The sequence below is a fragment of the Camelus bactrianus genome, chromosome 6 (genome assembly GCF_048773025.1).
Source record: "Camelus bactrianus isolate YW-2024 breed Bactrian camel chromosome 6, ASM4877302v1, whole genome shotgun sequence".
Lineage (NCBI taxonomy): Eukaryota > Metazoa > Chordata > Mammalia > Artiodactyla > Camelidae > Camelus > Camelus bactrianus.
The window spans coordinates 4966720-4991578 of NC_133544.1; the positions used below are offsets into that span (position 1 = coordinate 4966720).

Sequence of the window (24859 nt, forward strand, 5' to 3'; positions counted from 1 at the left end):
TCTTTACTTGTTTTGATTTCTGACAGCAGAAGCAGGTAAAATTTGGAAAGAACATGTACCATGCTGTAATAAGAGTTTCTTAAAATTTACTGTAACTTAAAAAGATAAATTCTTTGGCGACCTTATTCTATTCAGTTTTGAAATCCATTGCGTATGTTGGTAAATATATGGAATTATCTAAGTGTTCATAAAAATAATTTCAAAATACACCAGCCGAGAACAGTTAGCTGTGACAAAATAAACAGAGGTCCTTGCACATTATAAAAAGGACAAAAACTGCAGCGAGACCCTGGGGTTGCCTGCAGGCCCTGCGGCTGCTGGACGGTAAGGAGCATCCTGTTCTCATATAAACGCGCCACCTCCAGTGTGGTTTCTTAGCACAGATTTGAGAAAAGCTGATGACAAACGATGCTAATGAAGAGGAACTATATACATACTTAGCAACGGTGAGTATCTTCTATAAAACTAGATGAGGCTTCAGAGCATTTGTTGCAGTTATAATTCCATACGGGTACATGTTCAGTCAAATGCTGGTCAAATCTTGTTATAAAAAATGCAACCCCAATTAACATTTCCATGAAAGGAAAGCCATTTCCAAAGCTCTGATGAAGGCCTTCGTTTATTAAGAGCAGTGACAGACATAACCAGATTCTCATTCTGCCAAAACACTGGGCCAAGCCACTCTCTGATGTAACTGTGTTGTGTGCTTCTGACTAAGAAGCTGGAAAAGTCCTAGAAGGTGTCCATCCTACCCTAGAGATGAAGACCCTCAACCTTCATTGATGCCGACCTAGAGATCTGTCTGCTCACAATTTCCTGGAGCCTGGGGGAGAAAACTCAGTGCGTGTGTAGAAGGAACACTGAATTTCTTGTCTCTGGCTCCCACTGGAGTCCAGGGCTGCTAACCAGGTACTAAGGAGGCGAAAGATACACCAAAAGGAGCCAGAGCTCTAGGGAAGGTGTCGCCATGTACAAAGTAGACACTCAATAAATACTAGTTCAAAGTGATAATGTCTCCAAAGTAACATGCTGTAAATTTAAGTGAAAAGAGAAAAAATATTTTAAGGATTAATCAAAATGTGGATAACATTCCCTTGGAAAAGTGAGACTGGTTCTATGATAAAGATACTCCAGATGGCAATGTTGCAGTGTCACATTTTATAAACCGAATTCCATTTTAGTGGTCATACTTAAACCGCCCCCACGATTTTAATAAAATATGACCCCACTTAGTAAAATTTTATCTAAACAATTTTCAAAACTGTAAGCTAAAGACTTCAAACTCACAAGGAAACTGGTCAGCTTAACAGGTTAAGTCTCAAAACGCATGCCAACAGCACGACCTGCTGTCTTACCTCAGTTTTATGGAGTTTCTGATAGTTTCCGTTCCAAGAAATGAGCTTTCGGTCCTTCCCTCCTCCCGACACCAGCGTGCCGTCCCTTAACATACAAAGTGCAAAAATACCACCCTCGTGGGCCCCTTGAACTGCATAGCTTATTCGATTCGTACCTAAACACACCAAGAAAACCATGCTTAGGACATCAGCAAAAGGCTCACCTCTGGCCACCTCATGTCACTTTTGTTTTAAGATGTGATACTGTCAGTTAGAATATCACTGTAGTGTGAATCTAGAAAGGATCCAATTCCTAGAAGTTCCCAGAGCACCAGACAAGCATGGACTGGATTCCTTTAGAGTTAAGGAAAACATGCTCACACAAAGCACAGTGTACCACCTGCAGCTGAGAACGGGCACCTCGAGCTGATATCCTCGTGAGCTGTGTGTCTCTGGACAAGTGACTTAACTGCTCTGTGTCAGTTTCCCCCTCTGCATTACAGGGCTCCTGTTCATCCCACTGGATTGTTGTAAGGGTGACATGAAAGGATGCTCAGAGCACGAGGCACCCGCAGCAGTAGGGATACTGCAGAGGTCGCCGTGTTAGTCTGAAGTTACACTGACGGGTCTGTTTCCGCCTTCACCCCCACCCAACCTCAAGATCCTTGAGGACAGGGACGGTGCATTTCCCCTTTTTTCCTGGCTCGTGGTTAGCACTCATAAATGCTCACTGAACTTGATGGAATGCATGTCTCTGAGTCACGAGTCCTCCTTACCACACCGTCTGCCCACTGACAGCGGGGGATTCGGACCTGCCTCATCTTACGCAGTGTCCAGCAGGCTGCCATTAATACAGTCAGAAATCAGTCTCGTCTGCTAAGCGCTACGTGAACCAGAAAAGTGAAATACTCCAGAGCTAACTAAACGTCACTGACGACTTCATCATTACAGGCTGTTATCATTTCTCCTAACAAAACTATTCATTCCTTTATAATGTCTTGGGCTTAAAATGCCTTTTAGAGTGACAGACATCAACAGCCAACTAGTCTTGTTTTCCTCTTGTCCCAAGTCACACACGCACACATGCATGTATGTACCCATGTAACCTGGAATCTAAAGTAGTGAGCCTGAAAATAACATTAACAGACAGTCCTTACGGAAGCCACATTTGGCTTCTTACTTACAACATCACCAAAAATGTCTTTTTTGGGAGCAATCACTTGTTACCTTTTCCCCATACGAGGATGTTGCCACCTGAATCTCCAGTGATGGTGTCACCATTTTCAGAAAAGGTCACACAGAGGACAAACTTTGGCTTTTCTTGCTTCTGCAGAATGTTTAAATAAGAATATACAAATGTTATATATATTATTAATACAAATAAAAGGATGTCTTGATTAAATGTGTTTAACATCCAGGATTGCAGTCACCCCAAGCGGGACAGGGTCATCTTCTGCCGCTGCACCGTGTACCTTCCATTCTCATCCACCGTTACATAACTTATGCCCTGAGATTGTATCTAAGACAAAGAGATTTCTGATACTTAAAAGGTTGCAGACAGTTTGAGCAGAGGAGGGTGTTGGAGGGGCTCAGGGGCTGTGTTGTCATGACTACGGTCTGAAGGTCCTGGCGCCAGGATAAAGCAGTCCTGACACTCAGCCTCTGGGCCGTGGCGGCAAAAGGCCCCACAGGGCAGCAGGTGTCACCCACAGCTCTCACAAAGTCCCCAGATGGTGAGACTAAACAGCACAGAGAGTGTCCATCACTCCCTGCAAAGTCTCACTGTGGTCTCCTGGTCAACTAGCATGCCACCGCCATAGTGGCCCCGGCCAATGGGCATCCTCTCCTGGCACTTCTCCCTGTGTTGGTCCTTCCTCCTCAGCATCACTAGTGTTATCTGCGAGACACAAGGGGCTCCCCAATCGCGCCAGGGATCTCCAGGAATAGTCTTTATCACTACACCCCCATGTTTGTGAATTAAAACAAATTCTAAGACTGGGAAGCCTCAAAGCTTCCTTAAAAGCTGGGCGATTACAAGTACCATCGGTGAAAAATAAAACAACCAGTGCAATTTAACCATACCTCGAATAATCCCTGTTTCTTAATAAGGGAGCTTCCTTCTAGCGTCCAAAAATAGAGGTGCGATTTCCCACAGGTAACGATTATATTGGTGTCCGTGGGGTGGAAATCCGCAGCAAATACAGCTTCATTGGAACACTTTGAGCAAAAATAGGAGAATCAAATGTCTCAACTCTTAAGATACTTAAGAAAATAAACAGAATCTGAACCACAAATAAATAACTCGTCAAGGTAAGCATGAGGCCTCTTGATATTTCCCCCATGGATTCATGTTCTGTGAACACGAAGCTTGTGCCCACACTTCTCCCCCTCGTCTGCCTCCCCTACCACTCTGGGTCCCGAGGACAGGACCACGGAGCCTCCCTTTGGTGCGGGGCTCTCCCAGGACCTGGTGCAGGGCAGGCACGTGGGGTGCTCTGGCTTAAAGGAGCCGCTGGGGACTTCAGAACCTCAGGCCTCACTATACATAAAAATAGGAAAAAAACAAATTTCTTCTGTATAGCACAGGGAGCTATATTCAGTATCTTGTAATAACCTTTAATGAAAATGAACATATGTATGTGTATGCATGACTGGGACATTATGCTGTACACCAGAAATGGACAAACTGTAACTGACTGTACTTCAATTAAAAAAACCCAAAAACCTCAGGCCTCATCCCCATCTAGTGACTGACTGGAAGGGCCCTGGAGTCTGGATTTTACACAGCTCCATCACTTGGGCCAGCTTTGGCCGCCCTGCCTGCCCTGGGAGTCCCTCCTGGTTTTAATCCCCAGGACTCTGCCGGTGGTTCAGTGACCAAGACCGAGTCCAGCAGGGGCTGTGGTTCTCTGGGTTCACCACCCTCGCCCTGTTCTCTTCATTTCCAGGACTTCACCCTGGTCCAATAAATCTGACTCTGCTTGCTCCTTCTGCTCGATAATTCAGTTCTACATTCTTACACCGGGAATAACTTGCTCTGATTACTTCCAATCTAGCGACAAAGCAAGAACTTAAGCACCTGAGCAGAACATTAGGCGGCGCAGCTACAGCACGAGTATAGGTGTATTCGTGCCTGACTACAGCACAGGAACCCCCCCCCCCCACCAAAGACGGAAAGCTATGTAAGTCAGGTGCTGTAACAGTGGTCCCAATGCTAGGTCAGCAGGGTGATCCAACGGTCATCCCAGTGTTAGGACAATAAGGTGATCCAAGGTAAACAGAGGCCAGGATGAGAAATCTGAAGTCAATCCTACAAATGTAGATCCGATCCTGGTTTTAGCAGGAGGAAAGCATAAGGAAACTCAAGGGAAGTTCATCAACATGTCGGCAAGTGCTTTCGAACTGGCATTTTTTCTGGATATAAGCCCACGAGTGGGGTTGCTGGATCATAGGGTAAGTCTACTTTTAGTCTTTTGAAGAATCTCCACACTGTTTTCCATAACGGCTGCACCAAACTGCATTCCCACCAGCAGTGTAGGAGGGGTCCCCTTTCTCCACACCCTCTCCAGCATTTGTTGTTTGTGGACTTTTGAATGGTGGCCGTTCTGACTGGTGTGAGGTGGTACCTCCTTGCGGTTCTGATTTGTGTTTCTCTCATGATTAGTGGTATCAAGCATCTTCTCAAGTGCCGATTGGCCATCTGGATGTCCTCACTGGAGAATAGCTTGTTTAGGTCTTCTGCTCAGTTTTGATCGGGTTGTTTGCTTTTTTGTTGAGTTGTGTGAGCTGTTTGTGTATTCTGGAAGTTAAGCCCTTGTCAGTTGCACTGTTTGCAAATATTTTCTCCCATTCCATAGGGTGTTGTTTTGTTTATGGTTTCCTTTGCTGTGCAAAAGCTTGTAAGTTTAATTAGGTCCCATTTGTTTATTTTTGCTTTTACTTCTATTGCGTTGGTAGACTGACCTAAGAAAACATTGCTACTAATATATAATATATAATATATAATATATAATATATAATATATAATATATAATATATATATATATACACACACATACATACATACACACATATATACACATGACTGAATCACTACGTTATACACCTGAAACTAACACAACATTGTAAATTAACTACACTTCAATTAAAAAAAAACTGTTGGGAGTTCCTATGGGCACGGCTGCAGGAAGAGCCCCACTGGGAGGACCAGGATCTTCCCAAGTCCACTCAGCTCTGGACGACCCTGCGCTGACCTCTCCTGCCCCTCTCCCTCAGCCTGCTCCCTGCCCGGCCTTCCCACTGGGCAGCGGCCACATCTCACTCATCACCACACCTCCACTGCCTCCTCGGCAGTGCGGTGCACAGGGGACACTTGGCATTTCTGGATGACAGAAAGAAAGCAAACAAATGGACGATGGAATGAATTAAAAGGGCCATGGAGGTGAAATGAGGAAGAAAACCTTAGAGACACTGAGATGAGAAGGAGGAATCCTGTAGGGACTTGGGAAGAAGGGAGGGGGTGGGGGCCCGGGGGCTTCTCCGTGATGGAGTCCTGCCTGAAAGCCAGGGTGGGAACAGAGCCCACCACCCAGGAGCCGGAGGAGAAGGTTCCATGTGGGAAAGCAACAAGGCAGCCTGACATCAGGCTTGGAGAGAGACCTTGACGTCCGCCAGCCTCTCCTCCTTCTGCCAGTCCCACACGGACAGCACGTGGTCGTTGGAGTCATCCACGGCACAGAGGTTGCTGCCTCCATTCTGGAAAAAAAAAAAAAAGTATTCACAGCAAGGCTGCATTTGAGAATAAAATAGGTGGAGCATGATTAAAAATGAACATCACTTTTAACATCGAGTCTGTGACATTTTCATTAAAGAATATTTACTCACTCCTTTTGAGACCTGCTTGGGCAGACAGACAGGGGGGAGCAGGTGCACATGGGGTGACGAAGGGACAGGGGAGGAGGGAAGGGTCGGGGGCTCTTCACCACTGGTTCCATTAAAACCAGCTTCCCCAGGACTGCAGAGCGCTTGCCCTGGAGGAGACACTCTGCTGCTCGCAGGGCGCAGGTCTGCACTGAGTGTGGACAGGGTTATGGAGAGGTCGTGCAAGGAGAGAAGGCAATGGGGGTGAGGAGTGTGGAGTACTGATGTGAACAGGTGCATGTTCCTGAACTGGCTGATGAAGTGTTTAAAGGGTGGACCTGTGGAACGGGCACATCCTGGGGAGGCCTGGGAGACCATGGGGCTTAAGGACAGGCAGCGAGCCAGCCCACCTGGGGGTGGCACAGACAGGCTGGAGCCACCTTGGGGCGGGGAGCAGGGGACACTCAAGGCCAGAGCAGGCAAGACTGCCTCCAGGAGCCTGAAGACAGTGTGGCTGCAGGGCCTCCTCTCATCACCATGGAAACGTCTGATTGAAGTGTGTGACACCGAGGGAACATGTGTGACCTCTGAATGAGGGGACCTGGGAAGCAGGAAGGTTTCAGAGCCCAAATCTGCACACACCTGGGCAGGCATGGGCGTGCTAACTCTCTCCCTCTTCAACCTTGAGCTGATTCTCTCCTGGCTACAGACAACCCTGCAACACCCCACACGGCTCCTACTTACAGATTTTGAGAAAGCAATGCAGGTGACGGCTCGGTCAAAAAACCCGATTCCGATGACATGCAGTGTATTCAACGTCACAGAATCCCAGATGCGCACATGTGGGGGCAATTGCTGCTTAGAAAAAAAACGTAGTCACCGATTGTGCCAGGGGTACAGATTTACCTTTACCTTGAAGCTACGAGATTACTTCAATTTTGTTGAAAGAAGTTTTTTTTCTCCTTTGCATTTGAAGACTCTGCCTTTTAACAAAAAGAAAACATTCCCACTGTCTTCAGGAGGTCATGGCCCCTGTGGCCAATTTAACTTTAGAAGAGGTTTACCAAGTTGTAAATTTTGAATAGCCCATTCTTGACAACTGTTCCACAGGAACTGATTCTCTCATTTGTACATCTAATGCGTCTGAATCTTAAAAATGAAAAATGACAAAGAAAATGGAATCTGATATGAGGGCTATTCTTTTAAAGTCTGCATTGTTACTAAGGCGGAAGCATGCTTAAATTCACCACGATGGTCACCACCAAGCGGTATTAAGAGCTTAACATTCTTGGGCCCCATAGGAAACTGATTATACACAAATAAAAACTTAGAGCTTTCATAAGTAGTTCAAACCCTCTCACTTGTGTTCCTAGATTATTTATCCAATTTTTCTCTTCCTTAATAAAAGAAAGCACTACAGAACAACCAGCAGATTTATCAAGAAAATCCAGCACTGCACCCGGCGAACGGGTGAACAGGTTCTAGTCTGGACTTGCTTCTAAGGAACTGGGTGTCTGCAGACAGTCACTTGGCCTCTCTGGACTTCTCCACAAGTAACTGGAAAGGAACGGCTCAGAGAGCTGTAACATTTTCTCTGGTTCTGAAGTTTTGATTCAGTTTTAAGGCCAGAAACTGAAATACATGATTAATCCACTAGAGGGAGGAACAAATGATTTACTACTAATAGAATTTTTAAAGGTCATTTAACACTTAAAAATAGCTGAAGACCCAGCTCCATTGGCATTTACAGAATAGTGGTCTGATTTCCATTGTTCCTCGTACCTCTTCCCAAGCGTAGGATTTTAATGGAAAATAGCCTAAACAGTTAAAATTTGATGTTATTAAAATATTTTTAAAAAATTTTTAAAATTTATTTTAAAATGGGGGGAGGATTAAGTTTAATTATTTATTTATTTCAACGGAGAGACTGGGGACTGAACCCAGGACCTTGTGCATGCGAAGTGCACACTTGACCACTGAGCTACACCCTCCCCCACATGAAAACATTTCTGAAAAAAAACAGTAGCACTCGTGTCTTCTGGAAGAAACATGGGAATAAAAATGGAACTCCTTAGTAATGGGTTTCAGGTCACCCACTGTGCAGTGATAAGCTGTATAAAAGCAGGTGTCAGAAGAGCTACAAGACGTCCCAGATAAGACACGACACTGACCGCAGAGTGTGGTGAGTGAGGGACTGGGAGCCAGGTCTGAACTGTGCTATTTGTCCAGTTCTACTAGCTTCTTCTCTGATTCCTTAAAATATAAAGTGAATTCTTGCTGAAGGGCTTCTAAAATGTGTGCTTCTGGCAGCCCTGGTAGATTACACACAGACACAAACTCCATGGGCTGAAGTCATGATTACAGGGGAGACACAGCAGAGGGTGCCTGAAATTCACTGAGGATGCAAAATGCCTCATATTCAACTGACTATTTATGATTTTAATTTTACTTATGAAATGTATACTTAAGATTTTCATGTTTATCACATCTACATAAGTATCTTAAGAATTAATAAATTCTTAGGCAAGAACAATGCTATTTAAAAATGAGCTGAAATTAAGGTGCCCTCAAGGGCTTTTAAAGGTCACTGTAATAATTCTAATTTGCAATGAAAATTCAAACAAGAGGTTAAGAAGTGTTTAGACACTATATCGAAGCACGCTTATTCATCAGCAAAATGTTTTAAGAAAATTATTTGGAGTTACGAGTTTGTTACAAAAATATGAAAAGATAACATAACTCACTTTTCCATCCTTAGATGTGCCTGCGACTTGTCCTGTGGCTATTGTGATCCTATCAGGATGAACTGCAAGGCTAAGAAAAAATATTGATAAAACATCTACTTAAAGGTAAGCTTTACTTTCCTCCTGATCAAATATAATCTGGTCAAAACTTTAAATGTAAGAAATATACAGTGCCTAACTTCTTACAGACTCATGACAAATTCCCTGAGCACCCCAATGACCTTAGGCAATTAGCGCCTATTTCATTTTACCTTAATTCCTTTATCTTTAGAGAATTTTCAAACTCAAGGAAAAAGCATCCTCTGCTTGAGAAATGCCACTTCAATCTCAGAACCACTTAATCAGCATACAATCCTTATTAAGAAGTCATTTTGCATGTATCAGACAGCAAAGGCCTTCTCTTTTCCCAACAGGAGTTTTGTAACTGACCAGGGACTGAGGACACATAAATCCACCTATTCATCCATCCATCTTTCCAAGATACATAAAATTGCTACCAAAAGTGTAAATGAACTACAAGGATAGCAGACCCGGCCACAAACATGAAAACAAAACACTTTTATTAAGAATAATGACCCAAATTAGAAGCCATTAGCACAGGACGTACTAAGAACGTCTCCAGATAGGGGCCTGTTAGAGGTATCTGTGTAGGTAACATGGTTGGTTAGGATGATGCGTTATAAACACAGAAAACTCTCCATTGCCTTGGAGAACCAGGTAGCTCGCAGACAGCCCAGAACACAGAGAAGAGCTCCTCCCAAAGGTCGGACTTTCTTCCATCCCTGTCCTCTTTAGTGGCATCCTGTTACTGAACTCCTTCTGCTCATGCTCTTTCCACACGTGGCACAGGAATCAGGTTTGAGGGCTCACCACTTCACGTCGTCATTATGGCCGGCGTAGTGCCTCTGCAGCTGCTCCTCCACGTTGTACAGCACGACCACCGACGCGATGAAATAGACCGTCTCGCCCGTCGGGAGCAAGTACAGGTTACTACGGCAGTCTCGGCCCCTGTACCCGTAGCTTCGCGTATGTCAAGATAAAACCTTTTTTTTCTTTAAGAGCTAACAAAACATCAACTTTATACAACCGGCACAGGCAATCAAATTCTACAGGACTATTACCATCACGTCCACTAATTTAAAGACTAAACTGTAAAGACTCAGTGCCAAATATATCCGACCCCCTAAAAGAGGCAGGCAGTGAAGTTGGAAACAGTCACTGATTTAATGTGAATACATATTTTTAACAATACAAAGGTGTGGTTTTATGTTTAGAAAGTATGTGTTATCTTACGAAAGCTGAATTTTTCGGCTTGATTAAAAACAGCCATCTGTGGTTTTATTTACTAACAGTAACTGGATCAGACATCTCTGAGCTGACCAGGAGGTGAATGAACTCTTTTCAGTTTACTCAGTCAATCATGGATCTGGGAATCAACAGCTAAGGGCCAAATTTCTCAGCTGAACTGTTGAAAGTTTACGTGGATGCCTGGTTCCCTACCTAGTCTGCCTTTAAGTATCTCCCCAGCCCGGTCTTCTGAAAGGCTGATGACCACGACACTCTGCTAAGTGGGCCTCTAGAATTAAAACCACTTAAAGTTGTGCTTTGGCACTAATTGCACAGGAATACTGGGATATTCTGCTCAGCTTTTTTCTCTTTCCTATTTACTGTCTCTCTTGTGTACCATTTCTTTCTATTTTTTTTCTTTTCTTTTTTCAAAGGAGGTACTGGGAATTGAACCCAAGACCTCTTGCGTGCTAAGCATGTGCCCAACCACTGAGGCCTTCTCCACTCCATGCCATTTCTTTCTGGCTATCACACTGGCGGCTGAGATCTCCTGAACTACATACAGGTGGTGGTCTATTGTGTGTTCACACGCCCTCTTGAATCTCTGAACTTTTACAAGAGAGGGCTTGACTCTGGGGACTGGAATCAGATGGAGCAACAGGGCTTTACCGCCTGTCATCTTTCAGCCCCGAGACACACCCTTACAATACAGGGCCTGGGGCTGCCATCACTTTAAGGCTTAAGGAGAGAGACTCAGTCTGGTTCTAGAATCACGATCGGGAGATTAGCTGAATCCCTATTATAGCTGGTGGCTTTTGTAGCCTGTTTGGAAAACAAAATATATTTGATGACATTACATGACTATATTGTTTCCAATATTAAGCAACCTAAGGTTATAAATCTCATTTCGAGAAAAAAACTTTGAGTCTTGATGTTCCTTACATTTTGAAGTATTTAAAAAGAAATTGAAAGATATTAATAGTTGACTTTTATACATCTCAGTTATAAGTCAATTATGAACTTATGATTTATTGTAACCTTGGAGCTAAATCTTTTACTTAACATATTTTTCTACATTATAAAAATACTCATAAAAGATACAAACTACATATACATACGCATATATATATCAATAAAAGGTAAAAAAAAATTAGGTTTTCCTTGCCCCAACCATTCCCAGCTCCTTGGGGATAATTACCTGTTAAGATTTTAGCATGTATACTTCCAAACTGTGAAAACTATTTCAGAGCAAAACATTGCTTGAATCTGGGCATGAAAAACCACCATTTATTTGGAGCAAATTCCACTGTTTACATCTTCTAAAATATGAGTAGGGGTAGGCTGAACCAGTATGTTTTGAATAACGTGTTCCAGATTTAATTAAACCAATTTAAACAATTATTAAAGAAGTGAATCACTTCAATTACTCGTGTCAAAATAGATTCCAAAATGGATGCAGGTAAATGCTTATGACATCAGAATCTGAAAAAAAATTTTAAATGTATAAATTTGGGGGTAGAAATTTAGGTACAGAGATAATTCTAAAAAAACTTCCAAAGAATATGATTTCATAATTTCAAATAGTCATTCTTCAAACTGAAATGACAGCAGCTTCAATTTAAACCAGCTTCTTATAGTTTGTGCTCAGGGCTCTGCATTAAACTGGCACTCAATAAATACTTGAGGGTGAAGAAAGGATTTTTGCTCTTTGTCTTAAAGTCCACATGGACTGGAAGGTGGCCTCTGCGGGCACCTAAAGTAACATAAAACAGTAAAATAAAGTAAAAGTGAAAAACAAGTACCGTAAAATAAAATAAAAAACCAGCACTTGATTCACCCTCTTTCACAGGCTCTATTTTCTTGCCTTTCAATTTATTCTCCTTGGAAGCTCATTCACTTTCCCAAACCTCATGCTACAAAGGCTCCAGCAACCTTTTGTCAAAAATGCTAAAAAAAAAAAAAAGAAAAGAAAAAAAAAAAAAAAGCTAGTCACAAGGTTGACTCAGATTTTTGTGGCCTTGATTTTGGGGGAGCTTCTTCTTTTTTCTTTTTTTAAAGCAGTAGTATGTCTACGCCGTATGTGCATTTAATTTAAGCCATTGTGTTCCTTTCACTCAGTACTGCGTTCATCCTCACGTCCCTCCTTCAGTGAGTGAGTGTTCATCCTGAAGTCAGGCTCCCCAGGTTGGCCAAGTCCCTGTGTGGGGGAGGGGGAAGCCTAGTCCTTCCTGCCAGGGCCTCCCTCTGTCTTCCTTTGGGTTTAAGAACGTTTTGCCAGTGCAGCTGAGTTTTATGAACTTCAGCAAAGGCATTCATCGACTGACCGCTCGGTGTAAGACAATCCATGGATAAAGGATACACCCATTCCAGCTTAAGTCTCCTGGTTGGCAGTTCTACTTTTGCTTCCAAGTTGTAAGAGTCCACTTGCTCTTTGGGCATGTACATGGTAACCGGGCGTCCACGAAGGAACATTTTTACGTATCCTTCTTCTATGAAAAGAACACAGACGTCAGTAAGACACCTCAGCGCCAGGGTACCTGGGAAAAAAGTTAGCCTCTAGCCTTTCAATATGAAAGTGAAAACTTTTGCCCTGTATAGCATTTCTGGTTAAAGTCCCACGGAAAACTAACTAAAACACAAAGAACAGTTTGAAACAAAAATTCCATCTTGTTTGCTTTTGACATTCTGCTTATGTAAGTGCATGAAAAATGTAAGAAATAGTAAAAAGCAGGAAGGAACTAGATTCCACCAATAATTTTCCAGGAGAGACTTTAGTGCTTACATTTTCTTTATCTTTAGGAGGGGGAAAAATGCCACCCCAAGAAATTACAGCTAACACAAGAAATCCACTTACATTTTTTATTGAGTTCACTGTATATACAATTTCAGTATCAAAATTCATAAAATATCTTTCGATATTTAAATTAGTTCATTATATCACAATGTAAAATGTGTCTTTGTGCAGCTTTTACATTGGACAATTTTTTCAAGTGCAAAGAACACAAAATCAGCAGAAGTCCGTGCTAGGATGCATGCAGAAGGGAAAATGCTCAAAGAAAAGCTAGAAACGGAAAACAAAAGAACAAAGACCCATTAGAGAGAGAAACGGGGAGATAAACCTTTCGAGAGCAAACATTTTTATAACAGAGTAACTTCTGATGTTTTAGTAAATTATAGGGATAAAGGTTAAATCCAATAATATAGTGACCTGGGGCCACTCCTGGACTTTTAAAAAGAAACGACTTAGGGTTTTCTGGCTACAGTTTTAGGATAGAATAAGACCAAAGAAAATGTCTTGTGAGCTCTGATGAATTCTGTTCTGATTCAGAACTCACTGCATTTTGATGCTTCACTGCAGATCAAAGGACTGGGTCTTAATGGCATTTAAATTGGGCAGTTGGGACCAGGGATATCTGCACATAACTCAACAGAAAAATCATCCGTAGAGAGGAAATTGGTGAGGAAGTCATAAAATAATTACAGTACCATAAGCAGCACATTTTCAAATTAGTTTTCAAGACTCATTCCTAGGGATTTTCAAACAATGCCACATGCAACGTTGTCTAAAAATTGAGAGGCCATCCCAGTTTTGTGCTATTGTGTGCGTGCAAATCAAGTCCGAAATGCATGCACGTGATACACACTTCACTCTGCACGTTAAGTTTGACTTTTAAGTAAAAAGCAACACACACTCACTCCTGCACACAGTGTGACAGGCACTGTGTTCCATGATCCCCTGTCAGAATGACTGTCACTGGGACCTGCCCCCAGCACTGCAGGTGTTCTTATTGCCCCACTAGGGCACCTTACACAGTGCTGCCAAACCCATCCTTCCTCCAGGCAGATCCTGCAGGATCCAAAGCTCTCACTGCTCTGCCCCGCTCTCCCCCTGAGAGACTTTAACTGACCACTGGGACCCCCCACCCACATGGCTCCTCCTCTCCGCCACCTACACAGCTACCCTGCTCAGTGCCTCTCCCCATGCTCTTCTCCTCGCCTGACCTCTTCCTTCCTTAATCCTTCACCCAAGTCTCAGCTCATCAGATGCTGTGGCTAACCACAACTGAAACCCCTAAAAGCACCAGCAGACCAACAGAAGAGGGGCAGAGAGGGGCAGGGGTGACAGCTTGAAGTTACATGACAAGTGATTCCATGAATTCTCTTTGTAACTGAGGAATCACAGAATGCAGATCCAGAAGAAAGAGGACATGACGCCATCCCACACCACACACAACAAGCCGAGTGCGGGTGCGTGTAATGAATGCACGTGATCGATCTGCTTGAGTACTGCTGTCACGCGCCGGTTAGGATGCCCTTGGGATTGAGGTTTACTGACTGTGCGGTTCTAAAGCACAGGACTCGGCAAAAACCAAAACCAAAAACCAAAAAACCCCAACAACAACAACAACAAAAGAACCCCAAACGCTGGAATTAGTCTTGGCCCTATTTTGTTATTCTACATCTAAATTCTAAACTCAGCAAGGGAAAGCAATTAAAAAAAATTTTTTTTCCAGGCATGTTAGGATAGCAGCACACAACCACCAAACCCCAAGGTGCTCGGGGGGGAGGCCAGCCGCAGTGCAGGGTGCACACAGTGGGGCATCCCGGGGCTGCCCTATAGCTCTCTTGAGGTTTATACAGATTTTAACAAGGGTTCCTGTAATCAGCCAATAAGCAATCAAGATCCAATTTACAGCTCCTTATTAAAACCCATCCAAGTAAATGCTAAGGGATGATTTTAACTTCAAATAAATCAAAGTGGGTTGCATCACATTTTCATACAAGGAGGGGATCCGCTGGCCTGTATGAAGAGTTTCTGCAGCCTGGGTCACAGCTTGGCTCAGAGAGCTATGAGGTTTCAGAAATGCCGCCTACCTTTGCAGTGTGTCACCCGGCGCTTCCCTTGGGATTTCGGAGACAGAGACAGAAGTGCTATAAAGAGATGGGGGGGTAGGCACTGCAAGAGTGACCGGCCTGCTTGCCCGGGAGCACTCATGAGCCTCCGTCGGGGATGCTCCCCTGCCCCCTGGCAGAAAAACCTGGACACATTTCAGGGATTCTGACAAATGCACTCGAGACCTAGCTCTGCCGGCTAATGACGATCACATTTTCAGTGGGTACATTTCATGCTTCCTGAAAATGAAATGAATCCTCAAGTACATGCTGATCAATATGCAAGTCTGACTTTCATGTTTCAAGTCTGAATTTAAGGGGAAAAGCTTGCAAAATTAAATGGATTTATTTAGCCAATTACACACCTGTCACTGATTCTGCCTTCTACGTACGCTCTCAAATGAGGTTGCTATGCTAAAAATAGCATCCACCTGATTATAAAATGTGTTAGAAAAGGTATATGGAAAGGTACCTATGAACTGTCAGTGTGCAGTTTAGGAAACCAAAGGCAGGAAAAGAGAAAAAGCTACTTTTTAGACAAAGTTCTACCTTGATGCATCAGAAACTTCCCCTTTCAGAGAAAAGCAAATGTTCATGACCAGAGTCCCACCAGTAAGGAAGGAGGAACAAAGGCAAGGAGTCTTTTACCCTAGAAATTTCACTTCAGTGTAACGGCATTGCACTCTTCCTCTTTACTGATGACGCTTAAGTCGGTTCTAAAGGGGGTAAGTAAAGGCTTTAGTCTCCATGACCACTTTATGGGCGGTCTCTGACGTGAGCCTCCAGACCCCCAGGCGCAGGCTGGCGGGGAGCTCTCAGCCCGCCGGCCCTGCACAGACACCCGTTCTCCCAGCCCAAGTGGCCCCTGAACAACTACTTCTTATTGTCTCTCAAGGTCGGAGGTGAGTGAAGGGCACCAACATTCCATCACCCTTACCTGCGCTGAAGACTGGCTCCTTGGGTTTGCTGTGGGGGCAAAACAAAAACAGTTTTTAAAAGGAGGCTGGGGGTGGGGGTTCATCTCTTTCCTAGAAGACCCCACGCCCGCCAGCTGCAGTAGCTGGTCACACAGATGCTGCAGGAATGATTATGTGCTAAAGAGAAAAACAAAACCACGGAACCACAAAAAGGAACAGCGTAAACAAAATATGGCCCAAACCAGGTGCCAGAGGCTGCAGTCCCAGCTTTATCACCAAAGCTGGGCTTTTTTTTTTTTTTTTAATGAGAGCAAATAAAGATTTGGAGAAAGAAAATATTTGGTTAATCAAGATGGGAGCAGCCCTGTCTAAATGTGTAAAAAAGATTTGTTTTTCTTTCCCAAGCTTTTCTGGCAGATTTTTTTTTTGAAGAACTTATTTGATACTGGCAAACTCCTGTCACAGGGGCTTCTGGGTGAGAACTTCCAGAGCCCAGCTCCCAGCAGGAATGGCTACCTTGGGGATGTCGAGGGGGCGGGAGGAAGGAGGAAGGAATAAGGGCTACTGGGGCGTGGTCATATCCTGGGACGTGGTGGGGACCCCACTGTGGGCCTCAGCCAGGCTGAGTCCCTGCTTGACTGCCCCTGGGAAACCAGACCCCCACAGCGTTCAAGGTCACACCACGGAGGGATGGAGGTCACTCCTGGGGGCAAGCTCCCCATGTGCCTGAACAGGGTGTCCCATGTGGAGGCAAGCACAGCCCTCCCTGCGACAACCTGACAACCAACTGCCAGTGGGAAGGTTGTCACCTCTGTGCCAGGCAGGGATGCTCAGGCAGGGCAGGAAGTGTGTTCAAACACAGAGCCCGTGATTGAACCCTTAGACGTCCACACCGTCTTCCACTGTACCCCCACTGTCCAGAAGACCTCCAGCTCAAAGATACAGAACGAGACACACTGAGTAAATGAAACCCACCCCAAAGGGGGCTGGGAGGGCGTCAGCCCGCAGAGGCGCCTACATTTTCATGCGTGAATATTTAAAAATACATACCTGCAGGTATCGCCCTAATGTTACTTTTCGCCTTCATTTTTTAACTTTAAATACATTAAGAAACACTACCAGTAAAAGCTACTCTTAATCCCACGATGTAATAAATGATATTATTTATTAATGTCCTTGATTTTTGGATGATCTTATGCAGTCCGTGGCAGGAAGCTCTTTCCTGATGCTTTAAAAGTGTTTTCCCGTGTTTCACAAAGGTGGGTCTGCTACGGGCTTAGACGGCTGACTGCTCACCACTGGTCACGGAAAGCAGTGCTCTAGGGGCGGGTGTAGCTCCGTGTGGCGCGCATGCCTGGCAGGCATGAGGTCCTGGGCTTAGTCCCCAGTGCGCCCATCAAAGTAACTAACCAAATAAATACACCTGATCACCCCCGCCAAATAAAACCCCAAACAAACCAACCCAAACAAAATAAATACAGTATTTTTTAAAAAGAAAAGGAAAGCAGTACTCTAAAAGCCTGGCACGCCTTCTAGCATAAACACCTGTCTTACATGGGCCCCAAAGGCCCTAACCCACGTCCACGGACCCGGCTGTTTTTCTGACTTCATCTCCCTCTCTCTACCCCCAAGTTGAGGAGTTCCGGCCACTCTGTCCCTGCTGTCCCTTGACCAGGCCAGTGGCCTGAGTCAGGCGTGGGCCTTGAGGATGGCACACAGCTGGGTCTGGGCTCAGAGCCGCCCTGGGAGGCCTTCTCCGACGCTCCACTCTGCCGGCTCCCCGGGCCCTGCTCCCCATGCCCTGCCTGGCTTATCTTCCTCTTTCGTTCTCTCTCTCCCCATTAGGAGGGCAGATCTTTGTTCATGGCCTGGAAGCTGGTAAGGCCTGGCACCCTCCCTGCTTCTGGCTTGGGCAGGCCCTGTGGATCTGCCTGGGCAGGTGGGCTGAGGGCCGTCTCTGCAGCCCTGCCTCCCTCTGCGGTCGATGCGGCTGCCCAGTGCTTGGGGTCTCCTCCTGTTCTCCTGGCCAGTCCTCAGCCTTTGCTGAGCATCCCAGGGCCTCTCTCAGCTTCCCAGTCCCTCCTTGGTACCCAAGCAAGGCCCGGTGTGGAGAACTCCTCCCGGTCCTTCTGCTGGGCCCTCAGCAAGCACTGTGCTTGGGCCGCAGAGAGGTGGTTTCAGGACTCCCATCTTGCTCCCAGTCTTCGCGGAAAAAAAGGTGCGCGTGTGAAGGTTCCTGTGTGCCCGGGGCTCCCAAGAGCTCTAGACCACTGTGCCAGCCCACACGCGGCCTCTCAGGATTCGATGAGCTTCCAGCTACTTTCTTCTTCTTATTCCCACTCCTCCTCTCCCTGCAGCTCTGCCAAAGATGACAGCAGCCTCTCCTGAGGGGTCTTGGTTCATCGTGTTACTTGGTGACCTCGGCTTCACGGTGGGCCTACCTGACTTGTTCTCACTGTTGGGGGAGTGACACTTGTGGGGTTTTTTTTGAGAGCGGAGGCACAAGTCTTAACTCCAAATTTTGTCTCCTTATTAGATTCACAGGCAGGTCAAGGACACAAGAGGAAAAAGCTGAAACAGACGACTACGGAGCAAATCCACCAGTTAGGGAAGCCAGGCAGGGAATTAACTAGAGGACAGGAAAGCTACTTTTTCCATCACGACTTTGATCACAAAAAGCAGAAAGATGCCAAATCCATGAGCACAGAAATAAGCAATCCAGAACCTTCCCTGGAGACAGAAAAGGCCAATTATGGATTGTGTTCCTCTTAGAAAGAGGACACCCGCACGGGAATGCGAACTCCAAATACAGGGAGGCCAGTGGAATTTCGGTGCTAAAGTACCACCGGAGGACAGACGACGATTTCTGTTAAAAGATCAGAGAGCGGCAGTCTGAGTGTCGGCAGCTGAAGGTCACTGAGCGGTACCCGGTACTGAAGAGCTCATCGTTCCTTAAACCTTGCTCTAAACTATGCATTACTTTTTGAGTATATTGTAATTAGAAAACATACTCCCCCTATGTTTCATTATTTTAGGCAGTTACATTTTTATAGAAAAATATACTGTGTTTACTTTAGAATCCACGATCCCAGCCAAAGCTCCGCCATCCTGAAAGGTGAGAGGCGTGCCTGGAAAGGATATTATTCCAGGCACACGAGCATGTGTCATAAATACAAACCTATAAAATGGTAATGAACCTTCCCAACTACTGACAGGAGGAGAAACCCACAGAACATGTGATGACAATGATCCGAAGTTAAAGACACTGCAGCCCCAGGTCAGAACCAGTTAACGGGAGCAACACGCCAGTCACCTGTCTGTTCTTGAACTCACCTGTCAACAGGGCTGCGAGTGGGCCCTTCAGACCCAGCACATGGGAACCATGCTCTGGCTGTGGAGTCACTTGGAATGGGACATGATAGCCTCTCAAGGTATTGTGTAATTTGTCTGTGATCACCCATTCCTTCATGTGAGCTAAATGGAAATCTTAAGCGAGTGACTTCACACCGTCTCCACCGCCAGGGTGTGGAGGGAGGGAGATGGGGGTGGATAAACACTGGAACTAGAACGGGGCTTCATTCACCCCTATCCGAGGATGGAGTCAGTGAAAATGTCCCCCACCCTCCCTTGAAGCCCAGGTCGGAAGTCAGCCCAGAGGAGAGAAAGGATTTCCCTTCTGGCAAGCAAACCCTCACCTCTTAGCTATTCCGACACCAGGCTGCAGTGGCCAACATCTCCAAAAGGAACAGTGTTGCAATCCGGTGGGGTTTTTTACTGCTCTGTTTTGGCAGAAAGGAGAATTGCCGAAAGAGCTTGGCTGCACACGCCCTTGAGCTGGGTGGTTCGGGAGACTACGCCAAGGGCTCCAACTGTGAGCAGTGCCTGGGGGCTCACGGAGGAGGCAAGGCAGCCTGGAGCCTTCACCAGACTGGCAGCTGGATCTGGAGGCCGTGGGGGCCGTGGGAGAAAACCAGGCGGTCGGCCCAGGGAAGATCCCCCACCCGGTGCTGTGGGCTCACACCCACAAAGCAGCTATAATCGCCCAAGTCGCGTGCTTGCAAATCCTGGAAAATGTTCACTGTGCACTTTGGGCGTGGGGGCTGTCACAAGTGGCTGTTTCCCTTCCTCTGATATAACTCGTGGTGGCTGCACTGCAAACGGTGTTTATAAGCAGGAGAGTCCAGCCAAGACCTCATTCAGACTTGGATGCAACGAGTAATCACTGCCCGCCCCTGTGGTGGGGTCCTTGCCTAGAACAATCGTATCTGTTACTAAATGACCCTGAGGTCCTGAAAGCAGGTCTCTGACACGTGTGTGACCCACGTAACAGGGAGCTGGGAGAGACAAGGATGAAGGCAGACTGATGGGGCCAAAGGCTTCTGAGCAGAGATGCTTGCTTTGGAAAATGATGAATAAGACTGGAGCAAGGAGGAGGCTTGTTTCAAACACATATTTTCCCCCTGCAACTTACTCATCTATAAAAACCACGCCCCTCGGCACACATACCATGACTCTTCCGAAAATGACCTCACTTCATGAAATATAATCCCTGCTGGAAGCCAAAATACTCTGCTATGTAAATAATGATTCTTTTTATAAATTGTCCTTAAGTAAGCAGCTTTTAACTAGAAGTAGGGTCATTTAAAATCCATCCATTTAAAATGTTTAGAAGTCACTGGAGACTACTGGGGACAAAAACTACTGTTTCATAGACATTTCCAGCTGACACTTGCAGCTTAACACAGCAGAAGGAGCACAGGTTTTGAAGTCAGCTGGATCTGCGTTCCTGTGGAGCAAACCACTTCACCTCCATGAACCTCAGTTTTCTTCATCTACAAAATGGGAATAACACCACTGAGGTACAGGGTACCGGCAGGATTAAATATAATGTGTAACAAAGTGCCCAAGACATGGTTATTAATTAAAGTGATTTCCCTCTTCCTCCTAATTTCACTGACAAAAACCTACATACATTTCTAGGCTCCTCACCTAACAGCCTCAAAACTAAAACAACACAAAGACTATCAGCACTTATTATTTTAACATTTGTTAAAAACTAAATGACCCCATGGCTTAAAGAGTGAAACAATCTTTTAGTTAAAAAAAAAAAAACAAACTTAATTTAAGTCACTTAATTTCCACTGCAAATGTTTCAGAATCTAAAATGCAGTGTTAAAACCATCTACCAATAGGTGGTGCTATTTGCATAGTTCTTCAATGACTATGGTTTTTTTGTTTTTTTTTTTTTAAATTAAGTATATACGTAATATCATTGTCATCCACTCAACGGATATTTATTGAGCAGTTACTGTGTGCCAGGCCAGTGCAAAGTTCTAGGAATGCGAAGAAGGAAAACTGACACAGCTCTGTCCTCCCAAAGCTTAAGTGGGGTGGGGTGGGGGGGTGCGACGAGCAGGCAAGGGCGTGTGGGCCCCCAGGGGGTGGGGAGAGAGTTGCAGTTCCAGATAAAGTTAATGGGTGTGTACAAAGCAATCTGAAAAGCAGCTAACTCAGACCAGGGGGCTAGGGCAGGCTTCCCAGAGAAAGGGGCATCCCAGGCTGGGTCTTGAAGGATGAGCTAGAGCTCTCCTCCTCCTGCCAAGTTTCCAGACACATACACATGTCACTTAGGACCAGGGAAAACCCTCCACTTCCTAGTGCTAGAAGGCGTAATTCATCAGCTGTATGTTTGTTTGTTTGGGGTATCTGTTTCATGTTGTAATATAATAAAAAGATTTTTCTACATATGCTGTCTTCTTTCTTAGATTTGTGTTTCTTTAATGGAGACTGAGTTTGCACATCTTCTTCTTAGTTGTATTCCTCTCCCCGTGAACTGCCTCTGCTCAAGCCGTTCACGAACTTTCTGATTGAGCTGGCTCTTTTCCCTCACAGGTGTGTTGTGTCCTTAGGAAATGAAAGACACTGGCCCTTTTCAGTTGTATGTGTCACTCGTGTTTGTTGAGAGAATGAGTCTTTGTGGGCCGCTCCTTTCCATGTCCCACCACGCCTTACGCCGTGTCCTGCACAGGTAGGTGCTCAGTGAGTCACACCGTGCTGGCAAAGTGAATAAGTAAGGAGACAGAAATGTCTAGAATTTCTGATTCCTCCCTATTCAAGTTGGGGTGAGGTCAGAAACAGGGGCTGGGGAGTTCTGAAATGTCCCGAAGAAGAAGGGCACTCAAGATTGGGGGGGTGGGGTGAGCAAAGGTGCGCAAACACCCCCACATCAGCTCCAGCACCAGGACAGAGTAGGCATGACTGTAGGAGCTACCATTTAAGGAGCCAGATACAGGGTCTCTGGATACGATCTCATTTAATCCTCACAAGGACCCTGGGCGGTGGGTACTAATTTTTACTGGTGTTGAGGAAAACCCCAAAAAGATTAAGTAACTGCTTCACAGTCATACAACAAAAGTGGCAGAGCTGGGATTAGAACTTGGCTACGGCTATAATGCCCCATCGGTCCAACCTCTTTTTGTTATATTGACTGGGGGTAAAAAGATTTACTCAATAAATGTTTATTTATTTTTATTTTTTTGCAGGGGGTGGTAATTAGGTTTACTTATTTATTTAATTTTTAAATGGAGGCACTGGGGATTGAACCTGGGACCTCGTGCATGCTGAGCATGCACTCTACTACTGAGCTATACTCTCCCTCTGATAACAAATGTTCATTGAGCACCTACTGCGTGCTGGGCATTGTTCTAGATGTTGGACTGCTCTAATTGGACTAGAAAAGTCTTGCTGGTACCTGAACGGCCAACTAAAGCACATTTGCCTAGATAAATGATAACTCACATCTGAGGTAACGTTGTAAGAGTTTATTTCCTGACACAAAGACATGCTCAAATAGCAAGTGAAAAAGAAGGTTACAAAACACACAGAGAAAATATAATTTATGTGAAAATTATACACTACACACACAACACTCTAGAAATAAAGTCTGGATGGAAATACAATAAAATGTTAGCTGTGAGTTCTCTGAGTGCTGAGATTGCAGGGGATTTTCATTTCCTCCTTTTTTGTACATTTGGAGATCCTAAAACATATATTACTTGTGTAATAAATAAATTACTTCAGAAAAGAGAAGAAATCCTGCTGGGGGAAAGCGAGAGCCAGTGTTGGAAGGCGTGGGTATCAGGGTACAGGAGAGTGTGAGGAGGAACCCACAGGTGATGAAGGACCTGGCGCCCCAGGCTGACTGGATTCCGCCATCAGTGACGCTAAAGGAAAAGCAAAGCAAAGCTGAGCCTTGAGGAACTGGAGGTGTTATTCCAAAGACCGTCCCACTGAAAGCTAGAGCTTTAAGGAGGAAGGAGTGAGGGTCCTGCTCGGGGCTCTGGACCTTACAGCCTCGATGAAACAGTCAGCTGCACAACACAAAAGGCACCTAAGGGGCCACTTGCACATGGCGGACAGCGTCATTATCTGCAGCCTTGTTCCTGTCATTGACTCCAAAGACAGGGAGCGCATTTGTGTGTTACATACAGCAAGGTTTCAGGCAGACGGCTAACACATTCCTAGTTCTAACAAAATCAGCCCGTATTGCAACAACTTTTTGAAGGAAACAAAGTGTCCTGCTTACAAAGCTGATGACTCTTATTCCAGTCAGAATTACACAGGGGAACCAGTTCGATAATTAAAACATTTTATCAGTCTAGCAACGTCTAACAGAAACTGTCCATTCTAAATAGTGGCTGTTTTTCTGCCTGACATAAAACACTTTTTTTTTCAAACTAAAAAAAAAATTCCTATTGGGTTTTTCTGCTGGCTACATTAGACACTACAGGTCATTTATCAGAATGTTATTGTTGGTTCCCACTTTAAATTTAATAAGTACTTTATTATGACACAAATCACTATATAATTGATAATATTCATTTACCATCAATAATACATAAAGTAAATATTATATTGCCATATTCTGCTTTTGTTCTTACGAAAGTTTTCTCAGTGCCAAGATTAATAAGTGCTGTTAAAAATTGGTGGCTCATTACAAACAAAGTGTTTTAAAATGTTAAATATTCTAGAAGTCAAGAATGTCACAAGAAAGACTATTGAATCTGGTGATCATTTCCAAAGGAAATGAGATACAGGAGCAAGAAGATTGAAACTATCACAAAGAACAGTTTCTAAGAACACAACACACAGAATTATTATTAAACAAATTAATGAATCTTGGAAAATGTGAACGTTTAGGACCTCAAAAACACTATTATTTCACGTTCAACAGTGAGATCTGTGCAGCTATAGGTAGCCGCCTTCTACCTGCTGTAATGATTATTATTGAGAAATACAAACAGATACAGAATGGTTTTCCTTGAGTAGGAGGTGCCTCTTCCTAATTTTTGTAAATGTGTCACATGCACCAAAGACAGCATTGTGTATGGTGTGTGGTGACTGGGGACTTTATAGCAAATAATCTGTGATTGACACAAGTTAAAGTGCTGCCCTGTGGGAATGACTTGCTGCTTCTGCAAACCAGGACAGACCCAAAGTTACCCCTCCAGTACCACCTTCACTCCCTCACATTCTAACAAGCTTTCCTGGGCATCTCCGGGCCTGCAGACCTGCTCATTCTGATGTGACATTAACAACCGTGAGGGTATACGGTTGGTCCTCTGTACCCATGGGTTCCCCATCCATGGAATCAACCACCGCAATGCAGTTGGTTGACTCTGAGGATACAGAACCCACTGACCAAAGGACTAGATCATCCATGGATTTGGGGATCCAAGGGGGTGGGGGTGAGGTCCTGGAACCAATCCCCCTCGGACACGCTGGGATGCCCATATAATACTTTATTTCTCCCCAACCAATTCTA

The 24859-nt window shown here is 44.8% G+C and overlaps 1 protein-coding gene across 1 annotated transcript in view; it reads right to left on the reverse strand.

The window, feature by feature from the left end:
- Nucleotides 1-24859, reverse strand: part of EML1 (EMAP like 1) — a 116872-nt gene that overhangs the window by 16361 nt on the left and 75652 nt on the right. The window contains 10 exon segments of the mRNA XM_074365046.1: nucleotides 1356-1510; nucleotides 2562-2661; nucleotides 3417-3551; nucleotides 5994-6089; nucleotides 6939-7049; nucleotides 8939-9008; nucleotides 9809-9958; nucleotides 12585-12714; nucleotides 15101-15157; nucleotides 16056-16084. Of these exon segments, the coding sequence (XP_074221147.1) occupies nucleotides 1356-1510; nucleotides 2562-2661; nucleotides 3417-3551; nucleotides 5994-6089; nucleotides 6939-7049; nucleotides 8939-9008; nucleotides 9809-9958; nucleotides 12585-12714; nucleotides 15101-15157; nucleotides 16056-16084 (1033 nt within the window).